General features: G+C 43.3%; 1 protein-coding gene across 3 annotated transcripts in view; it reads left to right on the top strand.

Annotated features, from left to right (window-relative positions):
- ADAMTS17 (ADAM metallopeptidase with thrombospondin type 1 motif 17) overlaps positions 1-27,999 on the top strand; it is a 256,462-nt gene that overhangs the window by 103,514 nt on the left and 124,949 nt on the right. For all 3 annotated transcript variants that reach the window (XM_073304275.2, XM_073304274.2, XM_073304277.2), the window contains exons 9-10: positions 13,704-13,844; positions 15,768-15,918. In XM_073304275.2, the coding sequence (XP_073160376.2) occupies positions 13,704-13,844; positions 15,768-15,918 (292 nt within the window). The remainder of the gene's footprint in view (positions 1-13,703; positions 13,845-15,767; positions 15,919-27,999) is intronic.

The raw sequence follows: 27,999 nt of genomic DNA, 5'->3' as shown, positions 1-27,999 counted from the left end.
AGAAACACATTCACCATTTATTGAAAAACACACCTGTACCGTTTCCAGAAAGCTGTCATCAGCTAAATGACATGCAAACCTCACTCGTCAGCTGAAGGCCCTCTAAGAGGTATCTGGTTCTGAAGATAACAGACCTTTTTTGTTTCACTGTAATTTGTCTTCATAGTAAGATGTTCAAGCCAAAGGTTTTTTTGAAGCAGAGGTATCTCTTTTCAAGTTGCTTATTACTTTTTTCATATAGAATTTCTAGACAATATTAAAAGCAAATTTGGAATCATTAGCTCTGAGGTTTATAGGCAAACAGACACCCCCCACCCAAAGAATTCCATTTGTGGATTGGTCTGAACACATCATTTCCAAATTGCTTTGATACCAAGCCATACTCTGCAGTGTTTCTGTTTGATATCAAGTCTCTCCATGCAGAACAAGCAAAGGAGACTGGGTGATGACTCTGTGCGCTGAGTTTTTAAATAGTTTCTGAGCAGCCAAAGCCGAATGACTCCAGGATTATAAATTATTTTTCCCAGCTGCTCCAGTATGAACAGTCCCAAGAAAATAAGGAGCTGGGAGGCAGAAGGAGCAATTACTAGGTACAAAGTGCCCTTAAGGAGAAGGGAGTGAGACTGATCCACACAGAAAGTGACTATGACGTGGATGTAATTGAAACTTTTACACTGTCCTTGCAGATATCTCCAGCTGAAGCAGTTTTGTTCCTGGAGACTGGGCCTACAGTATGTTTGGTGGATTACAACTAGACTTAGCAGAATGTGGGAGCACACACCTGGCAGGCAAGCTCTTTTGGGTTGAAAAAAATACATATTCTGCACGCTTGTAAGCAAAAAAAAAAAAAAAAAAAGGGGGGGGGGTGTTGAGGCGGGGAGAGACAGCTTGCTTAAGTTTGGTTTGGGCCAGCGCAATCAGCTTTCACCTTGGTGGGTCAGTGTAAGAAATGCATCCAGTGTGGCCATCCTCTTTCATTGTGCTGAGTCAGCAGCCCTTCGTGATTGACAGCCAGCCCTAGGCTTTGGTAGGATTTGAATCAGGCGCTAGCAGAGAGAGACCCAGGACTGGAAGAGCAGGGAGTATTTTTGGCAACTCTGTAGAGTGCCTACCAGGCCTGGCCCCAGTGAGTGCTATATCAGGCTTTTGCATCACAAGCTGTGCATGCTGCCTTCCAGCTTCCATGGCAAAAGACCTCATTCTTTTGAAATGAAAAACATATAATGAAGGGCAGGATCTGTCATGCAGCTGAATAAACTACGGCTTTCCATGCTGCAATTCACCATAGGCATGTGTGTGTTCTCACTCTCTGTTGCTGACTTCTTGGTTGTTTGAGTAGATAACCATATAAAATGTCTGGTTGCTTCATTATTGCAGAGTGACGTAAACTTGGTTAGGAAAACAAGTGTCAGTAGTCATGGCTCCCTTAGGATGGTGTCTCTCTTGATTAAAAAAACAACAAAAGCTCGACCACTTCTCTTGGAGACCTTGGTCGCAGATCCCATACATACAAAATGGCTCTTTGCTGCTAATTAATAAGATTTAGATAGGTGTCAGTTCCCTCCAGGTTCCCCAAGGCACCTCCTGATGTGTTCCATTGATGAGGTACCTTTGATTTAAGTGCCTGTACTTAGGTGTAAGAAACAGGAGGTGAAAACCTTTTAATTCAGTGGTCTTAACGGTTGCTTTTCTTGCAAGCAGGTTGCTCATGTTCTTCCATTACCTACATCCCAGCTCCACTAACTCCGTGTGCTCTCCCTAGATTTTACCCCCCTCTGCCTGACTCTCACTTGGACTCTCTTCTTACCACTCTAGCTGTTTCTACTTCTCATCAGTTACTTTGGGTACATGCTTTTCCTGAGCCACTAACTTGTTGTCCCCATCTTGCATTGCCTTTCCCAGCTCCCATGATTCTTCCAGGCCTAATGAGCTGCCCCTCACCAGCACCTGCCTCTGCCATGTCTTTATTCTAACCTAGTTGGGAGTCTTGTAACTTGCCAGATTTCAGAATTTTATAGTGAAATGTTAAACATATTGAATCTGGTTCAGAAGTCAGCATTTTCCCTGTGGCATAGCTTCAGTTTCAAACATTAATAAAAATTCCTAATATTGAAATACACTCAGGACTGGACTGCTCAAGGCTTGATAATGGGATGTAGAGTCTCCTGCTTCTAGATTGCTGGTTCAAAGCCAGCTCAAGTCAGTACAGGTTGAGAATTGTTGCCATCTCTCCTCTGGTGATTAAATTGAGTGTGGTGATCCTGGCTTGGATCCCAGTGAACAGGCATGCACATCACAAAACCCATCACCACAACTGGCACCTTTATGGGCAAGAGAGAGGCCAAGGATTGACTGGGCCATGGAGACGGCTCTCCTTTCTTACCCTAGTAATGACCACTCCACTTTGAGAACCAGCATGGGGGAAGCTTTGCCCTGCAATTGCTCAGGTTGTACGCTTCCTATAGATAAGCAGAGGGTTTCATTCCCGATGCTTTCCATCTGACACTGCTCCCCACTTACCCCACTCACACACTGAAATAGACATGGAGATACACAACAGCCCCCCCTGTGTGTTCTGTGGTTGCGTGTGGTGGTAAATCTCAGGTCCCCAGGGCATCATTGATTTGCAGCAATATTGTCCAACCAAGGGAGCCACCACAAATCTCATGAGATAACCTGATGACTGTGGTTAACATCAGGTACTCATTGTGAGGTTATGGCCACCTGGGTCTTGGGGCTTTCTGGAGGCAGGGCTTGGAGATCCTCAGCTTTATGCAACTTGCAGTACTGCACACAGCTCTTGGCGCTCTACTGTGGTCTTGAAGATAAAACCCGTGTGTTTATAAGTGTAGGGAGACAAAATACACTTTCCGATCAGTCGAGAATCGGTGGCGGAGCCAGCTTTGCAACCGGGGGCAACGGTCATTGGGTGCTCCCCCACACCAGCCTGATGCTCCTGGAGCCCCTGCCTCCCCCACCCCATGAGCCGAACCCTCCCAGAACCCCAACCACACCCTCTCTTCTTACCTGACCTTCCCTGGTGGTGAGCCCTCAGCCCTTGGGTGATGGGTCTGCCGCACTTCCCAGACCCAGCTGGTTCCTGGAGCTGAGAGGAGCTGCCACCATGGTCTCAGCAGCTGCCTCCAGCAGTGGGAGCAAAAGGGGAAGCATATCACAATCCAATTCCATTGTTAGCAGTTTGGGGACCTCTTAGGGCCCTGTTTCGTTGTCCTTTTTGTCCAAGGAGAAATCTGAGGCTGATGTCCTTAGTGCAAAGAGTTAAGTGAGTATAAGGCAGAGATTTAATAAATGAATAGGAAGACAGCTGGCTAGAATTGAGTGTTGCTTATTTTGAAACCTAACCAAGATCTAGCTGACCCTAATTTACTTGCCTACAAATGGAAGGGTTTGGTTTGCATGGAGATGAAATGAAGAAGCTCTGACTAGCAGCTAGTTGAGGCCCTTGTTTGCAGCTGACAGCGTGTGGAAGTTTCTGGTGTTTGCCCCAGTCTTCCCTTGGCCACGGCTTCCCACTTAGCCCCCAGCCCCTTTCAAAAACTTGTACTTGCTGCAGTACATTTCTATCAAACTTTCACCTCTCCTCCATGTCTCCACCCTTGCCATGTCAGAGAGGAATGAGTGGAAATAATCATAGGGAGTTCTCAAATAGCCTATTATCAACTGCAAAGTTACAGCTGTGCAAAAACATGTAAACCATCACTTATGTTAGTTCCTTCCACTGACCCCCGGCATTATTTTAAGTCTCAGATTCCATGCTTTTAATAGGAAACCTATTGAGAGCCAGAGTGGTTCTGGTGAGCACTTGTGTGCACGCTCTTAAGAACTTTAGGGTCTGATCCAAAGCCTATTGAAGTCAGTGGGAGCCTTTCCACTGGCTTTCATGGGTTTTGGCTCAGGTTTTTAAAGAATAACAGGAATCTTTGGAAAATGTACCAGGGACAAACAAGATGTGCAGTTGCGCTCTATTAACTGTCTAGAGCAGAATGTCAACGAGCAACTTGAATAAAACAAGAGCATTTGTTTGGTATTGCTACAGGGAAAACAAACTCAAATTAATTACACTTAGAGAAATGTGGTTACATGATGAGTTGGTGGAAGAGGTGAAGAATAGAACTTTGGAGTCCTGCCTCCCACTCCCCTGCTCTGACCACTTGTACAACGCTTCACCATAGACTGTAGTATATAGAATAAGGTGTAGACTTTTGAGAGGTGTTGGTTTTGTAATAGGATGGAAAATTACATGTCTTTAATTCCTAGTTCCGATACTTTTAATGTTTGGTTCTGCAGAGCAAATGACTGTGAAATAGACAAGTTGAAGTTTTGTGATTCCCAGTGAAATTTGCTCAGTTATCATTTTTTATAACTGCCAGACCTGGGATCTAAAGGTCAAGCTGCTTCTTTCTGGGCTCATGCATCCTCGCCAGCAATAATTATTCTGTAGGCCAAACTCTGCTACCCGGTGCAACCCTATTGTCTTTAAATATTTTATTATTGGTGTCATAGAGTGCCTAGAGGCCCCGTTCAGAATCAGCACCCCATTGTGCTGCACTCTGAGCAAACTCAAGAGCTAGGACATGTATAACTGAAGGCCGAATTTCGCTCAGTATTTAGAACTTGGTTAAGCAACTGTGTGCTGATGCATGATCCGGAATTGAATCTAGCTCAGTCTCACAAAACTATGCTGGTTCTGCAATGCTAACAAGAGTAATGTGTAGCAAATGTTTACTTTTGGTAATAAATTAGCTAGATGCGACTCTGAGTACACACAAGGGGCAGAGCTGTTGAGTAATATGGTGCCATTTTAATAGTCCCTTTTCATACTGAAACCACATTTATTCTCTGTTTTAAAGAGGTTTCTGTTCATTTAAAAGTAGAACCCCCTCTGCAAAATATTTCATTGGACTGATTAACTTCTTTAATTCCCTGTGAAGTCTGAATGGCAGGTAAGATTAGTTGCTTACAAAGGAAATGCAAAATACTGAGTCAGCACTTGTACTGCTGATTAGTTATGAACACACAGCGCTTCCCCCTCTTCCCCCCCCCCCCAATTTATTTCTATTAAAAAGAAAGGGAGCTAGTCATTAGTGAAAAGAACCAGCATGGCATTATATTTACTACGTGTTTAGGAATAGCTCTTCCCTTTGATGTACTTGAGAACGCTTGAACTTCAGAAAATAGTGTGTGAGCATGAGGGGTAGGCCTTAGTACTTTAGGTCATTTAATCCGTTTCTCAAGTGAGTCATTGTAAGGTAGAGTAACTGCTGGGAAAAGTTTCCCAGTGCCAATTAAAACAGGCTCCAAAGGTGTCGTGGACTTGTATTCTCCTAGAAAACCAGCACTGAAAGGTTAGAAGCAGTTGCTTTTGGAGCCTTGAGGCCAGATCCCGAGCTGGTGTAAATCACCATAGCGCTACTGACTTCAATGGAGCTCCATCGATTTACCCCACCTGAGGATCTAACCCTTTATGCCTAGAACTTGCTAAACAGTTGCTGTTTAAAATCCAGGTTTTTTCCATAAACATGTCAATTTAAAAAAAAGTGCAAAAAACCTCAAACTTTAAAGCGATCTTGGTTTTGAGTCATTCTGTGTGGGGATTTGACATATACACTGCAGAACCGAAGCTGAAATTAATTAATTTTAGCCTTTACAGTTCCCTTAGAGAAACTTCCCAAATGCAATCAGGTTTTTTTAAATACTTTAATAATAAAACCAAAGACAGGAATGTCCTAATTAGTAACTGCTACTTGTGTTTTTTGTCAAAGAAAAGATGCCATTTGCAACATATGCTAAGAATAAATAAATAAAAATTAATGAGAAAACTAAAATATATTTTGGCTAAATGGCTTCAGGTGAAACCCAGTTCTTCACACATTGTAGCAAAAAGCTGACCACATCCTGGCTTAGGCAAAGTGTTGTCGGGAAAAGAGGCTTTAGTAAACAAACGTGTCTGCCTTGACTGAAACAGCCTATTGGCTCCCAGAATATCAGTTTAAAGGATTGCTTATGCTACCATATGTTTTCCTATTTCAGGGCCAGATTTTCACCTGGAAATGATGGTCCACACTGGAGAGTTTGAGGACGAGCCCAGTGCAGTGGGAGGCCCCAGGAGGGATTCTGGCCAGCTCAATCAGAATCCCTCACTGGGAACTTCCAAGTATGCCACCTATTATAGAGTCGTGCCGTCTCCCTTCTCAAGGCACCCAGCCATTCTGCACAGTGCAGTGGTGGGCAGGGATTATCCCCACCCCCTTCTAGCTTGCTGGCCCCTACAGAGGCACTAGTAGGGAACAGTTCGTACTCTCACCCAGGCTTGGCCCAGACTCACTTGGCCCGGGCTCAAGTGCGGGGAAGGTCTCTCTCTCTCTCTCTCTCTCTCTCTCACACTCTCACACACACACAAACACCCCACCCCCCAAAGTTCCCTATAGGGTTGGGCACTATGGAGCCCTGGATTTGATTTTGCACAATATCCTGGGTACAGTTGCATGAGAACAGATTAGAGAGGGACTCTTATCTCTCTGATACGCTGCCGAAACAGGCATTCCCCTCTCTCTTTGCGGCCATGTTGCATGGTATACGCCATTCTAAATTGTCCTATTTTAGTCTTTATTTTTACTCATTAGAGTCTTCAGTTTGCTCGGCTCCCTCCAGACCCCGCCATAGGCAGGTTCCTGGCCATTATAGTGTAATGACTGGCACAGCACAAGTGAGAGTTAAACACGTCTTGCTCCCGCTTGTGTGCCGCAATATGTACAAACGTTGGTTTATGTTCCTGACCCACTGCAATCTCCTTACAGGAGAAAGGGCTTCCTTCCCCCACCTCTCCTCATTCCCTTACTGTCTAACATCCCTCAGCTTTGAGCTCGTTGCCGTCTTTTTGAGCTGGTTGGACATTTCCCAAGGGAACATTTTTTCTGTCGGAAAATGCCAGTTTGTTGAAAGCTAAATGTTTCATTAGAAACATTTCGATTTCAATGAAATTTAATTAAAAAATCCCCAACTCTAAATGGAGCATTCCCATAATGTTCTGTTCTGATCTTTTTAGAATGGCATATTTTGATTTTCTATTTCAAAACGACTTTGTTTTTATTTATATTCTACAATATAAAATTCTAAAGAGTCGGTATCAGAATGAAATGTTTCTATTGATGTGAAATTTTTTTTCCAGAATTTCATGTTGCAGGAAGCTTTGACTTTTTTTGTTTTTGTTCTGCTTTGGAATGGGGAAAAAAAAAATTCAAAATCACATGGTTTTCTGCAAAATGGAAAATTCAGTTCCTGCCCCTCTGCGTGGTCTTTCCTCACCATCAAGCCACTGTTGGCCTCACTCCACATGAGGAGCTCCAAACATGCCATCCTGCCAATGTTCCCAGAGGAGGCGAAGTTGCACATAAATGTCAAAGAGCTCCGAGCAGTCCGGCTGGTGTGTGGAGTCTTCCTGTCCCACCTGTCGGGCAAGGTACTACAAGTCCTGACAGACAACACAGCCTCAATGTTCTGCATTAACAGGCACGGGGAGCACGCTTGTCGGCTCTGTTAGGAGGCGCTCCGTCTGTGGGACTTCTGCATCAGCCACGAAATCCACCTAGAAGCTTGTCACCTTCCCGGCATGAAGAATATGCTGGCAGACCAGCTCAGCAGGGACTTTTCCTCTCACCACGAGTGGTCTCTCCACCCAGAGGTAGTCTGCATGATCTTTAAAGGTTGCGAACTCCCCCAAGTGGACCTGATCGTCACCAGACAGAACAGGAAATGCCATCGGTTTTGTTCTCGACAGGGTCTGAGCAAAGGCTCCTCGCTGACGCCTTTCTCCTGTAGTAGTCAGATATCGGAGGGAACACGTACATCAGGCTTCCACTCGGCAGGGTCCTAGCAAAGATCAAGAGAGACCAAGCACAGCTTGTCGTGATTGTCCCAGCATGGCCTCGCTAGCATTGGTTTGGCACGCTTATGAGCTTGATAACGGGCCCTCCCTGGCCCCTGCCCAACCGACAAGACCTGCTGTAACAGGAGCACAGTCGGCTCCGATACCACAATCTCAAGTTCCTCCACCTCTCGGTGTGGATGCTATGTGGCTGAACCCGGAGAAGCGGACTTGTTTTGGAAGGAGTCCAACGGGTCCTCCTGGGAAGTAGGAAGCCCTCAACCAGACTGACTTACCTGGCCAAGTGGACGAGGTTTTCCCACTGGGCATCCGAGTGTGACATCTATCCCTCGTGTTCTTCCATGCAGGCTGTCCTGGACTACCTGCTCCATTTGAGGAACCAGGGCCTGGCACACTCTTCCATTAGAGTGCATCTCGTGGCCATCTTTGCTTTTCACCTGCCGATCCAAGGACAGAGAGTGTTTTCCCATAATATGACATCAGATTCTTGAGAGGGCTCGAGGGGCTCTTCCCACATGTATGGGTCCTCTCTAGGCTCACCAGCCCACCCTTTGAGCCGCTGGGTTCCTGCTCCTTTTCCCACCTGTCATGGAAGGTCGCGTTCCTGGCGGTGGTGATGTCTGCAAGATGCGTCTCTGAAATTAAAGCCTTGACCCCAGAACTGCTATACACGGTCTTCTACAAAGACAAAGTTCAGCTGCGGCCCCACCTGGTCTTCCCGCCAAAGGTGGTATCCACCTTCCATATGAACCAGGACATCTTCCTCCCCGTGTTCTGTCCCAAACCGCACAAGACCAGTGAAGAGAGGTGTCTTCACATGCTGGACATCTGAAGGGCCTTGGCTTTTTACTTAGAACATACCAAGCCTTTCCACAGATCAGCTCAGCTCTTCTTTGCTACATCAGACAGGATGAAGGGCCTTCTGGTGTCCTCACAGAGGATTTCCAATTGGATCACCTCATATATAGGGACCTGTTATGACCTGGCAGGGGTTCTGCTGCCGCCAATTATCAGAGCCTACTCAACGAGAGCTCAGGTGGCCTTCCTGGCGCACATCCCTATCCAGGACATCTGTACAGCTGCAAAGGGGTCCTCTGTTCACACGTTTACCGCTCATTATGCCATCACTCAGCAGGCCAGGGAAGCTGCTGGGTTCAGCAGCGCTGTGTTGCAATCTACACGTCCGTGAACTCCTACCCGCCTCCAGGGTACTCCTTTGGAGTCGCCTAATATGGAACGGACATGAGCAAGCACTGGAAGAAGAAAAGACAGTTACCTTTTCTGTAACTGGTGTTCTTTGAGATGTGTTGCTCGTGTCCATTCCACAACCCACCCGTCTTCCCCCCCGTTGGAGTTTCTGGCAAGAAGGAACTGAGGGTGGGGGGAGCCGGCAGCGCCCCTTATACCGCGCCATGTGGGCGCCACTCCAGCGGGCGCCAGACTGGTCCCCTAAGGATGCTGCTAAGGGGAAAATTTCTGGCACCAGTGCATGTGGTGAGCACACACACCTAATCTGTGCAGAGTTACCTGTGGCCAAAACTCAGTGATTCCTTTCCAATAAGCTAGCGATGATAGACCTTTGGCCTTTGTGGCGATTTAGACTTTACCCAGGTGAACGGAACTCAGAAAGGGCCAGATTTTAATCTCAGATAAGCAGTACATGGATCAGTGTGTTTTAGACCAAAGGTTCTCAATCTTTTTTCATTTGCGACCTCCTAACAAAATGTGAATGGAGGTGCAGACCCCTTTGGAAATCTATTGTCTGTACATATAGTTGAATTCTGTTCAGTCGGTTTTCACGCTAAGTTTTTTGTGGACCTGTTAGACATAGTCTGCGCAGCCCCAGGGGTCCACGGACCACAGGTTGAGAACACTATTTTAGACAATCCAAGGAACTGGAGAGTAGATAGAGGTTTAGGGCCACAATGTTTAAATTAATAAATTTTGCTCCTAATGAGCATTTAATGATGATGGAGTAATGTATGTTTGGATTCCCACTAAGCAAGCTCTACAATGTACAGGTAACGCACCCACAAAGCAGTGCTCAGTGAAACCTAGCTTAATCATCAGCACCATACCCCAGTACACCTGATTTTTGATGCATGACTTTGAGAAGATGATTTGTGCCTGTGTAGGTCTGCAGCAGGACTCTTGCGTGGAGTCATGCTAGGCTCAGACGTTAGAAGCCTGCGCAAAGTGTCAGGGTGATTACTTCTGAGTCATGCTGGCATGCATTCCCCCCACATCTCTGAGCATGATATAAAGGATGAGAGACTGTCTCTTTTGGACTGGAGTGAACCAGGGTACTCTGAGTCCCTGGAGGGAAACTTTACGCACAGCCAAGCTTAGGTTGAGGTTTTTATGATATGTTCCTGTTTTTGACTTCTTGCCTCTGCCAAACCCTCTGAAAGGGGGAATAAGAAAGGCCAGATTCCACCATCCCAATGCCCATTGCATAGTACATTACAAACCAAAATCCACAGGTTTTCCTGAAGGGCTGAGATACTACTCAGTCTGAGTAAAGGGGTCAGAAGTGACTGTAACTTATGGTCTATGGGCTTTGCTGAGGACAGGTTTGGGATTCAGTCACATTATAACCACAATCCTGTACTAAGGGGTCACCCTCACCTTCCATGATCATCTTGAGAAGGTAGCTGCAAAGATAAAAATGAAAGCCAACCTAATCCAGAAACTAGTAGGTACAGCCTGGGGTGCATGAGCATCAGTGTTGTGAACATCTGCAATAGGACTTGTATATTCAGTAGCTGAATATTGTGCACTGGTACGGAGCAGATGCAGCCACACATGCCTTGTGGATACCCAGCTGAATACGGTGATGTGGTGCATCACAGGAACCCTTAAGTCAACTCCAGCACCATGGCAACCGGTTCTGTCTAACATCGCTCCTCTGCTAATATGCCGAACTGCTGCGACATTCCGCGAAGCTTGGTGAATCCAGGGAAACATGTCTTCCTATCCACCAAGACCTTGACAAACCTCCCTGCAACATCTTGAGTCCCACAAGCCTTTCTGGGAACTTTCGCTTAGCCTCATGCAATCAGGCTCTGATTAGGAGGCGGCTTGGAAAGCAGATTGGGCTAAACAAGACTTAAAAAATAAGCGCCTTGTGCTGGATCCTACACAGAAGGTTCCTGGGTTTGACCTTCCATGGTCACCTTGGTCAACTCTGAACCGAATCCGAACCAACCATGATAGATGCAGACATCTAATGTACAAATGGGAAATCAAGGACTCCCTGGCGTGTGAGTGCGGCTCCTCACGACAGACCATCAAACATATCCCCTCCCACTGCGCAATTTATAAATATGAAGGAGGCATCACTGCAATAAATTCTGCTACTCGTGATGTAGCCATCTGGCTCTGCCAGCTTGAGGTGAAATTACAGTTGCTGCTGTACACCAGCCATATGAAAGAAGAAGATTCTTGTTCTGTGAAAATCTACTGGGAATCTATTGACTTGTGACCCAGATGGACCAAAGAATGAAGGCAAACATTCAGAAAACTTGTCTTACTTTTCTAAGTCAATGTTGCAGAAGATTGCCATGTCTCTGAAGGGCTAAAGTCAACTTACCTATGCTTTTTACCTGCTTTTCTTTTATCACTTTAAATCTTCCTTTCTCATTTCCCAAGACTGCAAGTTTTGTAGGGGACAAGTTTCAGTAGAAGAATACGGCTGGCTCTGCTCTCATAGTTGGTGTTAAGATGCATTTTTATTTATTTTTTTTATAAAAGTAACATTGATAAACCATCTTGGGTGAAATCCTGGCCACCGTTGAAGTCAGTCGCAAAACTCCCATTGAGTTCAGGAGGGCATGGATTTCACCCTCTGTTTCTGAAGTTAGAATTGCTGCTAGATTGTTAAATTATTGGTGCATGTCAAACAGAATATGCTTGACGTTAACATTTTTCCTGTGTTCAAAACCCACAAAGGTTAAAAAACATGCATAACCATGAGCTTCTGATTCTAAAAATTATGCTAAGTGTAAGATTGTTAGAAATAATAACATCCCTGGAGATAAACCTAAAATAATAGACTCAGCCATGTAATTTTCACTTTAAGCTAAAAATAGCATAAATGGTGGTTTAATCTAAGCCATAATTATCAAGCTGCTGAAGCTGGTTTCGGTTCATCAGAACTGGAAATTTATGCCGCATTTAGGTTTTGAATATTTGAATCCCAAAACTGCAAAGAAGCAAAGGCAGGGGAATGAGAACTGAATATAAAAACCAATAGGCAACTCTGATTTATAGAGTAATGTTGCATATTGGGAGTCCAACATCATGATAGGAAATAAAGGCCATCTTGCTGTGTCCAGCAGGCTGGAAGCTTATATGGTAAGATGCTCTTCTCCTAAGGAATAAACTGATAATCATCTGAGATTTCAGTTATGAACTTGCAGTTGGCAATTCTGAACCTAATGCTGATGACTGCCACTTTGCCAGCAGAGTGACACTTGACATCACGTGGGGCACCATTTGCGAAAATCCGTAAACCAATTCCCATCCCATTTTAAGATGGGTTTAGGAACCAAAGGGAGGACATTAAGATTTTAAAATGTTACTTATCAAATCAGGCTGGAACTTGTTTTCTCTTCTACATTAAGTGGTTAAATGGTCTAGTAGTCTGAGCATGGGATTGGAAATCGGGATTTCTGGTGTCTGTGCATGGTTCTGCCACTGACTCATTGTGTGAACTTGAACTAGTCACTTATCCTCTCTTTTTTACAAGAGGAAAAACTCAAGCAACACTGTTAATAATACATGGCCTCACAGGTGCATGACGGGGGAAAAGTTTTTGTGAAGCCCTTTTGAGATCCTCAGGTGAACGATATTTTAATTTTTCAGTTGTGTGTGTAAATATGTGTAAATGTGCACTGTTTGTTTAGATGAACTACCATGGGCCAAATGATGCTCACATTTACATTTGGTTGGGGCAGGGTTTGTGTCTTTGTATTCATTTGTACAGCACTTAGCAAAGTGACGCCCTGATTCTGGGTGGGACGTCCAGGGGCTGCTGAAATAGAGATATTTAATAATACTGTAAATTTGGAGTAACCCCTTTTATGTCAGTAGAGTTACTTCAGATTTACACTGGCACAAGAGCAGAACTTGGTTCCATGTTTAGTAATAATTGTACTTCAGTATTCGTTGACCTTACTCAACATGGTTTTAGTTAACCTCATTCACTAGTTCTGAGCAAGTAATGCAAAGTTTTCCACAAATATTCCTTTTGATATTCTGTGCTTCAGCCAGGCTACATCCTTTTTGAGCGTTTGCTTTCCATGAACCCTTGAATGACTGAGTTTTACGGGGAAGCACATTTCAGGTTGCATGACCATTCACAGAAACCACTTTTTGCATCCGTGTGCGTAAGAATTCATCCAGATGTACTTATGGGTTCATCTAATCAGGGAACAGAAGCAGTTCCGTATAATTTCTCAGAGGTATCTCTCCACTAAAAATCACTGGTGGAATTTAGAATATTTCTATCAGACCCCATAGTGAAGTGTTTGCCATCAATCCATGGAGCAAAACAATTTTTAAAAAAATTTGCAGCTAAAATAGGTAAATTCAAGGAATTTGTGATTTGCTTATGACATCGAAGGTAAATTTGTTGGATAAATTATTAATTGTGCATTATTTGATCAGTTCTACTTTCCACTATGTTCCCCATAAGATAATCAGAGTGTCATTATCAGATGCAGTGGGAAATGACAAACCCGCAGTATGGCTTTATCTATGTGGTGGTTGTTGTTTGTTTTTTTTAACCGAACAGCATGGGGATGAGCCATGACGATGACCATTTGTCCTGCGCAGGAAGATCTCACATAATGTCTGGAGAATGGGTGAAGGGCAGGAACCCCAGTGACCTTTCTTGGTCTTCCTGCAGCCGTGACGACCTTGAAAAGTTCCTAAAGTAAGAACATGATGAACAGTGAAAGCCATGTATCTCAAAGAACCAGGATCGTATTTGAAATTCAAACACAAAGCAATGTCGGGGAGGGTGGTGTACAATCACTATATGGAAGGTTGAATCTGTCTCCTTTGTTAGTAACCTTGTCCCTGGAGCGTGCAGAGACACAGAAAACTGTTTCTTCCCAAATTTCAGCACTCTGATAGCTTCTTGAAAAGAATCCCTGTTCACTTCCACTTTAGGAATGAATCCTGCGATGACAGGACTCTGTCTGGTTGTACAGGAGGAAGTGCCCTTTAAAAAAAAAACAACAAAACCCACCTCCCCATTTGACAGGTTCTGCCAGCCTGCCCTGATAGAACAATTCATTTTACGGAAGCCAGAGAGAACTCATTTCCCAGGGAGTTAATTCTGTGTCATTCACTGTGAATGCCTTTTCTGCAGCATCCAGTGTTTTTAGTTTATCCTCTTTAGCAATTCAGAAAGAATTTAAGGCAAGCTGATTACTAGTTTGTAGATAATCGTTCACTGGAACAAACACAGATTGTGCTGGATCCACTTGACTATCAGAGATGCAGCCTCCATAGCGAGCAATGAGTTTTAGCAGTGATCAGAGGGAGAGGGAAAAAGAGGTTAAATAGTCTATCCAGAGAATAGGAACTCCAGTAATGTTATGTTAAAGGGACACTGTCAAGACAAAAAACAAGGGCCTGATTCTGAACTCTGAGTCTGTTATCCTGTTAGTCCCTAAACTACTTGGTCGTGACCCTTGTATACACAGTCCAGTATCTTTCGTCCCTTCCATTACTTTTAAAAAATCTTCCAAGATGCTATTGGTCACAGTTTCAGGGTTAACTGCACCTTCGACACACACCCCTGCCTTTCCACAAGGGCACCCACGGAAGGTTTCAGCCTCTAAGGCGTCACCTCTCTTGAGCGAAGATCTGCATCTCTCTCCCTCCAAACAGGGGTTTAGGGGTGCAGTCCCTCTGCACCTCACTGGTTTCCCTAGCAGCTCTGACCAGGGTCCAGAATCTGTGGTTAACCTTTCTCCATGGGCTACAACAGTGTACATCAGTTACCAACCAAAGCAAAGTGTATTAGAGAGAGAATCTACAAAAACAATAAACGAACCTACACACATGCTAAAAGCTTACCAGAGGTCACCCCTATCTCCAACATAGGGCTCTGGGGGCTGTCTGTCTTTCAAAGCCCTCAGCTGGGTTTGCGCTGGGTTACCAGTTGATATCAGATTTCAGATCAAGAACCATAACAAGTCTGGGACAGTCCAGCCATTTCTTTATACAGTCTGGGCCTTTGATCTGTGGCCTCCTGTAACAGGTAATCACCAGTCAGTGGCCCTCTCCTCAGGGCAAACTTCAAAAGGTTTGTTTTTTGCATAACCGGTATTATGGAATTTGCAATAACCACCCCCAGGACATTCTCCAGGAAACCTACTTAACGCTCACCATCACAGAGGTCTGCCTGCCTGGCATTTTACAGTATATTAAAGAGACAATCCTGGGACCAACATGGTTACAACACAACTGCACACAACATTTCCTTATAGTCATTTGAACACCTTATATTTCTCAGGTCTTGTGTCTGTCCCACTATTCACTCTCCATATTGAGAGATGCCTCTAGAAATAGCACTGCAATACCTCACCTCATGCATCTCCAGTCTTCACCTGCCCATAATAGCAACCTGACCAGAAATACCTGCTGGTCAGAATCTTTGCTTAAAAAAGGATATTCCCGGGTGGAAGTCTCTCAAAAATAAGCAATTAAAAATACCAGTCCTTTAGACAAAGGCACCATAACCTCAAGTGAAAGGGAAGGAGCCACTGTCTCTGGGCAAGTGATCTAGCAGTCCAGTTCCAAAGTTCCTCTCCTTAAAGGTGTGTGTAACTCTTGTACTCTTTAGGTCCAAGGTGAGCACCTGTTTGCTGGTAACAGACCCCCGAAGCCAGTATGCCGTGCGGCTTCCTCACAAGCTGCCAGGCATGCACTACAGCGCCGATGAACAGTGCCAGATCCTATTCGGGACCAATGCCACTTTCTGTAAGAATATGGAGGTAAGGCTTCTCCTGGGTCCCAAGGGCACAAGGGTGGGTAATGGAAGCAAAGCTGTCAATTGAGAATAAAAAGATTCCGTACCTCCAACTGAAATACACAGTGGGATTTTCAACAGTGGTCAGCATCAGCCTAACCTGCTCTGGTTGAAATCCACAGTAAAACTCCCATTGACCCAGGTGAAAGAACAGAGTTAGGCCAATGCTGAGCACTTTTGAAAAACCCACCCACGCTGATAAAGCTAAAATGCTAGATCCAAGTCCTGAGGTCCTTATTGAGTTTGTATTCAGTTTTCATTTGAGCAAAACTCCCACGGAAGTCAGAGTGCCAAAATACTGAGCAAGAGGCTGTTCTCATTATATTTCCGGCCCATCTGGAATTGGGATGTAGCAGAAGTCTCACAAGTGAGCCTCTTCCCACAAGACTTCTCAGCTCTGCAGACTAGAGAGGTTTAGATCATTTGGATTAACATTGGGACTTTTGGGTTCAAACCCTGACTCCAAACTATTTAAGGGCCACTGGTAGGAGCTACCTCTGACTGTAATGTGAAGCAATATTCATGTATGAACCAACTGACCAACCAGGAGGAGCTCTGTTCTTGTGCTGTATCTGCTGGGGAGGCTGTGTGACCCAGTAGCTAGCAGATGGGACTGGGAGTCAGGATTCCTGAGTTCTGTTCTCAGCTCTGCCACTAACTCTCTGTATCATCATGAGCAAGACACTTAACCTAGCTGCACCCTTCCTTCCCCTATTCTAGGATTATGATTGCACATATATGGCTATGAGCTAGGATAGCTACAGATGGAAAGTGCTAAGCATTGTTATCAAATAGATTATTTTATCATCCAAACCATTTGGTGGCATTTTACCCTACATTATGTTCTACAAAGTCCTAGTTTAGATGGCAAGAGTGACTCATGCTTTACCTTCTTATAACTAGGCAATATTTAAAAAAAATGTTTCTTTTGGTAAATCATTTCACCCTCTCCCTCCCCTGTCCTGTCCCCTCCACCTCTAAAAATTTCTGGCACTTTAATCATATTATAAAAAAGAAAATAATAATCAATTATAACTAAAGTTTCCAAATGAATAAAGCTGTCGAACACATGCAAGTGCTGGGAAAGAACTCAGAGTTTCACATTTGCTGTTTTGTTTACTTTGGATCTGGCAACTAAGTAACACAGAACATGAAAACAATGAGAAACAAATCTGGGTAGGTTGTGTTTTTTGGATCAGCCAGGGAAATGCAGGCCATCCGGACTACTGGACTGGAAGCAAGCTTTCGAAATGTGTATCCTTAAAGAGTACCCCAGGAAGATTCAGGTACCACCAAATGAACAAATACTATGCTGCTTACCCAGCTTTTGGTAGATATTTGCTAAGTGCATTGTTGCAGAAAAGAACTGTCATTCCTGGAGGTTTCACCCCCACTAGGAAGTACCATTTTACTGCTAAGTAGTCTGCATTTCTCATGCTGAAATAGCATATCCAGAAATACAGTGTTCTTGAAACTCCTCATTCAGAGTATGTTTGTCAGTGTACCAAACCAGTCGGCAGTATTCTCTGTTAGGCACAGTTAGCAGGTGTGTTGGTCCTTTGGGATCTTTACTAGTCTTAGTGTTTGAAATCTTTAGAAAAGAAGAAAAGAAACCTTAATACATATTTGGAAGGACTTTAGAGTAGAATAATTTCTGCTGAGAAGCCTATACAAGCTTTGGCTGAATAAAGGACGCTGCTTAATTATGTATATGTATGTATTTCTGATCACGAATGTAGGATGGGAGTGCTTCAGAGTTCAGTGTTGACGTTCTGTGAAAATATGTGCCATTAACTTTACACCTCATTAAACCATGGTCATATTTGCATGCTGTTCAGCTGCTGTGAGTTGGTGTTTGCCTGCAGTGAAACAAAGTTCGTTATAGGAAATGGTCAGCTTTCATTTTTAAATCCTGGAAGGTTTTGTTGCCTTCACCTTTGTATTTCTCGTGCCTCATCAACAGAATGCTTGTACTGTACGTCTCTAAGCTGTCTGCGGAAATATGAACCAAAAAAAATTGGCACCAGTCGTTGGCATTAGTTATAGAAATTATTGGCAAACATAGCTGTCTCCTCTTCTAGCCAATAGTAATGTGGTATTTTTAATTCAATAAAGTATTATTAAAAAATCCAAATGTACAAGGTAATAAACATATGACGGTAAATATTTGTTACAAAAAGGAAACAAACTTCAGGAAATTAGCCTGCTCAATCTTTTTATGACTACACGTGTCTTCTGTCTCCATTCCTGTTTAATAAAGAGAGCTGTATTATGACATTTCAGAAAGAGATAGCTGAGCTCCATAATTATGCTGGGCAAACTAGAGGACCTACATTCAAAAATGCCCTATGCTCGGGTAAATTTCCAGAGGACAATAGATGAATCCAGAATCTAACCATCTTGAGGAAAGGCTGCAAAATCTTCCTGTTTGATAAAGCTTTGTGCATGAGAGTCATTCCGGTATTATAGTAAAGAGTAACAATAGAAGTCACAATAATAGCTAGATAGAGCCATAGAACATTCCACCCCACCTGTATCGCCTTGATTTGTCCCCCTTCCCTTCCTCCCCCCCCAAAATGCCTTCCAAACTCTATCGTACTGGGGCAGCAGAAGTAATGTGACTCCCAAGCCCTGCCACCAACCCAAGCTGCACTGACCAGGGAGGCCAAAATGAAACTCCACTCAAAATAGATCTTCCTGCTGCAATTGTCCTGTTCCTGCATGTGCGCTTTGTTCAGCAGTGAAACAGTGAACTAAGCTTACAGTCCTGTGCTGCCATCATTAGCCTTCAGACTCAATGGCCCATTAAAATAAAATGTAGCTGCTCACCATTCTTTAATAGCTGTTGTTTCTGCTGTCTGCAGACTTTGGCAGTCAGCATGGCATCAGTTTGAATTTTTAAGATTTTTCTTTGGTAACCATGTGTGTTAAAGGCTTGGGTGAAGATTTTCAGAGAAGTTGGGCACCTGTCTCCCTTAGGCACACTTGATAATCTCAGTCTTAATTTGTTGTTCTAATGAAGGATTCTGGCGTGCAAACTGGCAGTCTCTAGAAATAAGAATGTTTGCCAAACCACCATGAACTGTGTTCTGAGCTCTCCTCAGAAATCACAGCTCAAAAATGAAGGATCGTGAGGTAGCCACTTTGGGTATGTCCACACAGCAGAAATAGACACAAGGCAGCATGTCTCAGAGCCTGGGTCAACTGACTTCGGCTTGCGCAGCTGAGCTAAAAATAGCAGAGCAGATGTTCCCGCTTAAGCCACAGCCTGGGGCCAAGAGACTCCCCTCTCTCTGGGTTTCAGAGCCTGGGTTATAGCCTGTGACCGAATGTCTACACTACTATTTTGAGCCCGCACCGCAAGCCTGAGTCAGCTGATTTGAACTCTGAGACTCACTGCTGCAGCTCTTGCTTTCCCCATGTAGACGTACCCTTCATGGCTACGTCTGGGTTACATACTTCCAATCCATTTGCAAATGCCGGGAGAGTTCTGGGGATGTCTGTTTACCTGGTGCTCTCCATTAACTCTTCTTTCTGAAAACTCTGAACATCGTCAGCGTATACACTGCACAGAATCGGGTGATAGATTTGTCCAGGGTCGCAGGGTGAAATCCTAACTCTACAGAAGTCAATGGGAGCTTTGCTGTTGACTTCAACAGGGCCAGGATTTCACCCCATATGTTTTCAGGAGGTAATAACAGAATAATCCCTAATTAGCCCCAGCAAGGCTGGGTTCTGACATATATCAAATCTGGTTCAGGAATTTGTCATGTCCCCGGGACTGATTCTCATTTCACTTACATTGGTGTAAATCAGAAGCAACTCAGTTGAAGTTAATGGAATTACACTGCTGTAAACCTAGTGTGAGATCAGAATCAAACCCTTGTTTATAGCATAGTGCTGTTTGATGGAAGGACATGTGGCCCATCTAGAGTCTGGTTTGGTAATGCTTGTTTTATAGGAATAAAGCTACTGTCATATTACCAAACACCGAACTGATTGAGTGAGAAGAAAAGGAGTACTTGTGGCACCTTAGAGACTAACCAATTTATTTGAGCATAAGCTTTTTTTTTCTTTTCTTTTTTTTTTGAGCATAAGTGTTGCATCTGATGAAGTGAGCTGTAGCTCACGAAAGCTTATGCTCAAATAAATTGGTTAGTCTCTAAGGTGCCACACGTCCTCCTTTTCTTTTTGCGAATACAGACTAACACGGCTGTTCCTCTGAAACCTGTCATGATTGAGTGAGTGAGTGTTTGAAAGGTGGGCCTGTGGGGATGACACTGTTGCCCTGAAAATCCATGAGATACAGACAGCATGATGTGCAATAGGAGGTAAATAGGAGTCCTCCTTTTAAAACTCATTGTATCGTCCATCCAGGCATTGGTGCCTTGCAATATTGTGTTCTGGACACTTACATCCAGGTTTTGCAAGGCATTTGACAGTCTGCTCTGACTGACTGCCATTTCCCAGATCCGCTACCAGGCTTGTAAGTCTAGTATCATGGGTAGAAGGCCCTGTGCAGAAGACCAGCAAAAAGCATAGGTGCTACTCAAATCCCTCATAAATTGTCAATATAGGACTTAAATAGTGAATAGGCCTTGGGCGTTTTTCTTTATTATGCTGTCCACAAAATGGAAGGCACGAAGCCTTCATGGCTACATCTCTCACAGCTGAGATAAAGTTTCTGCACCAGAAACACACAGGAACACATTGTTCACAAACTCATGTGAAAATACACTTGTGTGTTTAATCATGAGCGCTGGGTTTATTTTTCAAGCTGGCATGCCTACTAACAGAGGCTTTGGGGCTGACATTATATTTATGGAAAAAATGTGATTTGTATCTCTTGTATCCAGTGTTTGGCTTTCCGTTTTGTATGCCTTTTGGCTTATTTATTATTAACGCATTTTTGCGGGTTTTTACATAACCATTATCTTTCAGTATTGTTTTGAGTCAGAACTGTGCTTAGACTAAAATGGCATGTAGAGATTAACATTGCTACAAAGAGATTTTCTGCTTAACAAGGGATGCTGTTAACTCAAATGTAGCCCAGATCTGAGATTTTGAGTAAACAAGCTTTTAGAATATCTGAGACCAGTAGGAATGCTGCCATCATTTTCCTTAAATTGCAGTTGCTTTTAAACAAATAAACTTCCTCTGTAGCATCCACAGTCAAAACATTGCAGCACTGAGAACCGAAGAATGAAAATGACTGTAAGCAAAAATGAAACTGACTAGCCTGTTTCCATTGTCAAGCTGTCCAAAATGGAAAAAAAAAAGTAAAGGAAGAGCACAAATAGTGTCAGTAAGTTGGATCTTAAAAATCCTTTCAGCTTTCATAATCAAAGGCTTGTTGGGAAACATAGGTATGCAAATTTGTGTGACATCAGTGGGACTATTTGTGGTCCTGATCCTGTGAAGAGATCTATGGGATTGAACCCCCTGAGCCCCACTAAATCAGTGGGGCTCTGTGTGATTGCAGAGTGTGCCTGAGCAGAGTCAATTGCAAGATCAAGACCCAAATACTACGGTATGTGGTGAGTACCGATAAAAATGCATACTAAGATTGTAAGCCAATTGAATCTCTGCAATAGGAGGATACAGATCAGCCTCTGTATAGGCTGGGACTGTGTCTACAGATGTGTTTGTAAAATACATAAATACTGTGGGTGTGGTATAAATTAGAATAGTAGTAATAATAACAATTAATAATAGCACTGCAGTAAAGGATGGGGTTGGTTTTGTTAAAACATGCAGGCTACATGCTTGGCAGTTGTAAGGTAAAATAAGATGATTTTCTTTTTTAAAAGTAAAGTTAATAATTTACCTAATTGCTCTGCTATACTTTTATAGTTTTCCTAATGTGAGTTGTTAAAAGTGCAACTCTTTTCATTTTGCCTGTTTTATATGAAACAGAAGCTTCCTATTTCACTGCTTCTGTACATTGCAAGGCAGACCATTTTTTCTCTTTCTTTTCGGTGGAAATAATATTTTATTAAAAAAAAAAGCGAGAGAGAAGCAGAATGCCTGACTGCATTGCACAACCCAGTTTACAATTACTGGAATGCTTCAGAAATTTTTGTACGTGTTTCATTTTGGAAGTCTGTCAAAACGCATTCTGGTGCAGTGGTTTTAAAATATATATATGGGGGGGAGGGGGAACCAAAATCAAATTCTAAAAATACAATGTGTCAATTTAAGAATATAAAAATAATAAACTCTTTAAAATAATAGAGGCGCATATTAAGAACCAAGCGCTCGAGCATTTGAAAAGCCTTCGTTTTCTTATTAAGACATAAGGTAAGGGTGTTGGGGTGGGGGAGAGAATTAGTGTAGCCTTGTGATGTGGCAGCTACAGCTGAAGTCTGAACTTCAACTAAATTAGCCAAAATGCTATTGAATGTCAGCCTGCAAACACAGTATAACAAGCCTGCTCTCAGACCTCTCCCATCAGCCTCTGGGTACTTCCCATCTGCAAAAGACTTCAAGAGAAAACTCCCATAATCTTCCCAACCACATCTGAACACTGTGTATATGTATCTATATTTATTTTTACTATGCGTTTTCTCATTTCCCATGGCCAAGAAACTTGATCTGTGACTTCACTCTTTTAACTTCCCAGCTTTTAAAGGATGTTTGACAGACAATTTTTTTTTTAAAGAGGCAAAGTGTACACACTCTATACTGAACACGGAGCCGAAATGGTTTTAGAGTCCAATATTGCAAGGTTCTGGGTGCCCAAAACTTCCATTGAAACCTATGGGAGATGAAGTCTCTGGGTGTCTTGCAAGATTGGGGCGATAGGCTTTGTGTCAGGGTTGCAAAAGCAGCATTAAAGTGGGAGCCCGTCAGGTTGGCTGTGGGAGCCTACCTACTGGCCTTTGAACAGACTGTGCCATGGGCAGGTTTATTCTGCACAGGATATGGGCTCCTGAGTTAGCAGATATAAAAGCATAGCCCATGCCTCTGACCCTGCCCTAGAATGCCTGTGCTGTGGCTCTGGCCACAGAGAACCTGCAGAGTGTGGCTTTTGGAGGACTGTGACATAATAGTTGTGGGACTGATAACCCTTCTTTCAGTCATGGCATAGAGGGTATGTGCTTATAGACTGGACTGTTCTCATGGACTGCAAATATCTATCCTAGTACAACCATTATAGTTTTGACACTGGTCAATTATCTGCAGCCCCTTTAACACACACACAATCTGTGGAATAACACAGAAATCATCCACCATTTCATTCAGTGAATCACTCTGTTCCTCAGTTTTGCTCCTCTGGATTCTGAGCTGGTAAAGATATGGACATGATTGCTTTAGAGACACAAAGTGGGTGAGGTAACATGTTATTCCTCTCTAAAGAAATCATGGCAGTATCTTTCCGTGTCCTCTCACTTAAGACATTGAAAACTAGGTTTGACAAAGCACAAGAACATGTATGGTGTGAAAATAATTCTGCATTGGCAGGGAGATGGATGAGGTGGTCCTTTTCATTTTTAATGCCTATGGTTCTATGAATCCTGAGTGCTTCTGTGAGATGTGATCTAAGTCACAGAAAAGATCAGTTGCAGGTCCAGGCTTCCTAGCCATAAAATTAGTTTACAGTCTCATTAATACTATCTTCCTGTGTTTTGATTTTGTTACATTCATCTCTGTCATATAAGAAATAGAATAGAATTAGCTCCTTGCAATAAAATAGTATATATCCTTTGTACTCCTGAAAACACAACCCTCCTTTAGCTAGCCCTTCCGTTATGGATTTCCATGTCAAGTCTTCACCATCATCTGCATGTGTCTGTCTTTTGTATCTTGTAGTGTGTCTTGTGGTAGAACTTTAACTCCTTGAAACAGGGACCATGGCCAAGATTTTAAAAAATAAGTGAGTTTGAATGCTGCAGGTTTTCAGTCCCTGACCTATTGCTGACTGATCTTCAGAAAGTGCTGAGCCCCCTCATAAAAACCAGGCCCCTTTAAGGTGTTTCAGAGTGGGCACCCAAAATCACTAGTCACTTCTGAAAATCTTAACCATGTATGTCTTTTATGTGGTATAGATGGACAAGCGCAGTTCTCTATAAATACTGCTCATCAGGGGCCCAATCATGCAACCTTTGCACATACAAGTAGTTTTGACTCACATGGGTGGACTTGCATCCGATGAAGTGAGTTGTAGCGTTACCTGGGGGCAGGGGGGGTGGAATCTCCTTCCTTAGAAGTTTTTAAGGTCAGGCTTGACAAAGCCCTGGCTGGGATGATTTAGTTGGGGATTTGCCCTGCTTTGAGCAGGGGGTTGGACTAGATGCCCTCCTGAGGTCTCTTCCAACCCTGATATTCTATGATTTAAATAAATTTGTTAGTCTCTAAGGTGCCACGAGTCCTCCTTTTCTTTTTATGGGTGAACTTAGGTACATCTACACTGCAAAAAAAAGACTCTTCGCAGTGAGTCTCAGAGCCCGGCCCAACTGGCTTGGGCTCGTAGGGCTCACGCTATGAGTCTTAAAATAGCAGTGTAGACGTTCCTGCTTGGACTGGAGCTCAGGTGAGAAGGTTAGCCTGTTACAGTTACGTCTTAGTCTACTAGAAGCACATTATATTTACTTTGTTTTATTTGTAACCTGTTCTTAGGTTTGCTCAACGTCGCCTCAATTTTTACCTTTGTTAAGCAACGAATAGTTGTTTTTACTATAAATAGAGTACAACTGCATTGTTCTATGTGAGCTGCTACTCAGATGACTCAAACAACCTGGAGTGTGTGCACTATTCCCTTGGGAGTAGTGAGCCTGGCAATTACTGGGAGTGTCCAGTGACTAGGGCAGGACAATACAGGAGGATGCTTCTGAGGAGTGTGTGCCTGCCAGGCAAAGTAGAGGCTGGCAGAGCCCTGAGCAGAGTGCTTGAGTGGCTGAAGGGCAGTCAGGGTCAGTGAGCTGACTCTCAGCTACTGCACAAAAGACTCCCTCTCACTGAGGCGGAGGCGTCGCTCGGCAACTCTCTGTCCTGGACGCCCCGAGAAAGGGTCGCACAGCTGTGTGGAGACCTTTGGGATGCCGGAACTACAGTTGCTAAGATGTTGTTATGATGAAGAGCCCTGGGCTGCTCTTGCTGACCTGTAGAATTACTGCTATTAAAAAGTGACTTGATTGAAGATGAAAGCTAGTTTCATTCATATCTTGGGATCGGTACTTACAATAGCCAAATTACAACATGTAATTACTGTTCTAAGACCTGGTGGATTTTTTTGGTCTTTTCTTTCTAAAAGAAAGAGCAGCTCTGATGGGAAGGGTTTTTATTCTTCAGTTTTGGTTATTGGGAACAGAAAAGCTCTTGGTATCACTCCATGTATCCATGGAGCCCAGTATATTTCATGTGACATCCACATGTTGCTAGCCAGATAAATACATGTAAAGTCATCTAATGCAGAAGACTGAGCTCAGATACACGTCATGTTTGCAGCATTTGTTTTGTTACATTTTCCCTGATAAAGAGCATTAAAAAAAGTCTAGGAAACAACTTTGTTGAATTCAGGCATTTCTGCAGCTGAAATGATAGCACTGGAAAGCAGTTAACTCGTGGATTATTTCTTCTTGAACTAAATTAATCCCTTGAATTTGGTACACTTTCTGAATGTTTGGTGATTCTCCACTCGCTCACGCAGGTGTAAATCAAGCTGTAACTCCATTGAAATCAATGGAGTTACAGTGGTGTAAAACTAGTCTGAGAGGAGAATCAGCTGTAGACTTGGTTATCAGAGCCGGGCACTTTATACGCTAAAAGGACAGCGTGTGGGTGTACTTCGAAATGTACTGGAGACATAGATAATCGTTAAATAGTGAAAATTACAATGTTTCTTTAAGACTTTTTCTGGTGACATCTCAGAGAGATTCTGTGATTGCTGTTCATCAAGTGGGATGCATGTCCTCTTTGTGATTCACTTTCATACGTCTGGAAATCCTGCCTTTCTAGCTCAGAATAAAAGGGGTCCATTCTTTCTCGTTCACTACTAAAGATCTCAAATGAGTGAGCCTTCAGAGTTTGGCGTTCAGAGTCTTGATGAAATACAAACTCGGCAGGAATCTATCGTTCCTGCGGTGCTGAACAGGATCACATGCGGCTCTTCCTCAGCCTTTGCTCATCACTTCTGGAATAACCCCTTTCATTTGTAATTTTTGCTCCACTTGCCCTATATTGGAACTTCCACTGACTGCTTTTCAATATCCGCTCCATGGAATTACTCTGAGAGAGCCACTGCGGTGCTTATCCCACCTTCGCCGTTGACAGCCCACTCAGGCCTAGATTTTCAAAAGTGGCCTCCAATTTTGGGTGCTTCTACTTTTGGGTGTCTAGCTCTTGGGTATCCTGTAGTTTTCAGTGCTGTTAAGTACCTCCAGCTCTAACTAATATCAACGGCAGGTGCAGACCCTTGATGCCTTCTATTACCCGTCCGTAGGTGGTGGTGATTAGCCCCTCCCCGCCCCGCAAATTAGAAGCTGTGGTAGAAAATTTGGGACTTCACTTCTCTGCACCTGTTTTCTCACCTGTAAAATGGGGAGGTGAATTCCTACCTGTCTGCTGTGCTGAGAGGCTTAGAGAAAGTATGTACAATACCTTGTAAATTGCTATGCAAGTAGTAAGTGTTTTATTACAGTATTGTTTTGTATTTAATTGGTGTTAACTGGAATTTTGAACATGGGCACAGCTTACAGTTAACTATTTGCCAAGCCAAAACTGGGAGAAAGTTAAAGTGCTGTGATTCTCCATTGAAAACTAAAGTATTTAATAGCAGTTCTCCCTGTCTACTTTATATAGTTTTCTCTTGTTCCCCTTCCTTAAGGCTATTTACTCTTTCTTACTCCTTCCCCATAATCCCCTCTCTGTGATGACAGAATCAGTTTCATGGTGTTTAACTCTGAGGGCAGAAATAAGAGGTTGCTGGTTCCAGTGTGCAGCAGGCAGCTGGAGCTAATTAGTTCTCTAGAGAATGGAATCCTTCCTTTCTTTCCTAATCCAGGAAAATGCAGAAAGTTTAGCGATTTCCACAGGATTATTTCTGAGCGGCAAGAAGAACCACATGGACTGTTATTACATCACAGATTTGGAAATTACTTCATGTTATTAGGGGCCAAATCCTGGGAGGTCTGAGTGCTTCCTGTCAGGTACTGGGTACATTGATATTCTGTGCTGACTAATGGGAGTGGCCTACACAAGGTAACCTCTCTCTTCAGAATTGGCCCGCACTATGAAAGAGATGGAGAATCAAGTCTGAGTAGGGGGGAACCACATGAAGCCTTCTATGTGGATCTTATGAGAGCTGTCTCCATTCTTACCTTGAAGTCCAGGAAGGATGGTTTTATGGTTTAAAGCCCTAAACTGGGCACACGGGAGATCTAGATGCAATTTCCCCCTCTGCCACCTTTGGCAAGTCATTTAATCCCTCTGCGCCTTCGTTCCCTATCTGTAAAGTGAGGATAATACTTCCTTTATCCACCCTTTGTCAGTTTTGATAGGACAGGGGCTGTCTCATACTAAGTGTATGTACAGCACCTGGCATAATGAGGCTCCAGTCTCAGTTGGGTACCACTCTAACACCTGTAATAATAAATGTAATTCTCTTGTGGCTGGACCACCTCCTCAGGCTTGATGCTTCCTAACAGTGTGTCACATGCACATTCTTTGACTATAGTTTCTAGTGCTATGCAATGCTGTGGATTTTCTCATCCCACTTGAGTTTTTGAGAGATTTAATTTTTTCCCCAACCTGTAGTGAGTCGAAAAAGTTGAAATCTCAAAAATGTTCATGAATTTATAATCCAATTTTTTTTTCCAGATTGGGTCAACTGAAATGTTGCCTTTCGGTCACTTTGATATGTTTCATTTTTATTTCAGCCTTTTTTAAAAAATTCCTTATTTTTTTTGGGTAAACTACGTAACATTTCAAAACGAAAAGATGTTTTGTCAGTTTCAAAACTACTTTGTCAAATTTTTTGAATGAGGAAACTGACCCTTTCATAGAATCATAGAATCATAGAATATCAGGGTTGGAAGGGACCCCAGAA

This window comes from Lepidochelys kempii, chromosome 10 (genome assembly GCF_965140285.1).
Source record: "Lepidochelys kempii isolate rLepKem1 chromosome 10, rLepKem1.hap1, whole genome shotgun sequence".
NCBI classification, from domain to species: Eukaryota; Metazoa; Chordata; order Testudines; family Cheloniidae; genus Lepidochelys; species Lepidochelys kempii.
Note: the sequence above shows the minus strand (reverse complement) of the source record. Positions and strands in the feature narration are given on the sequence as shown.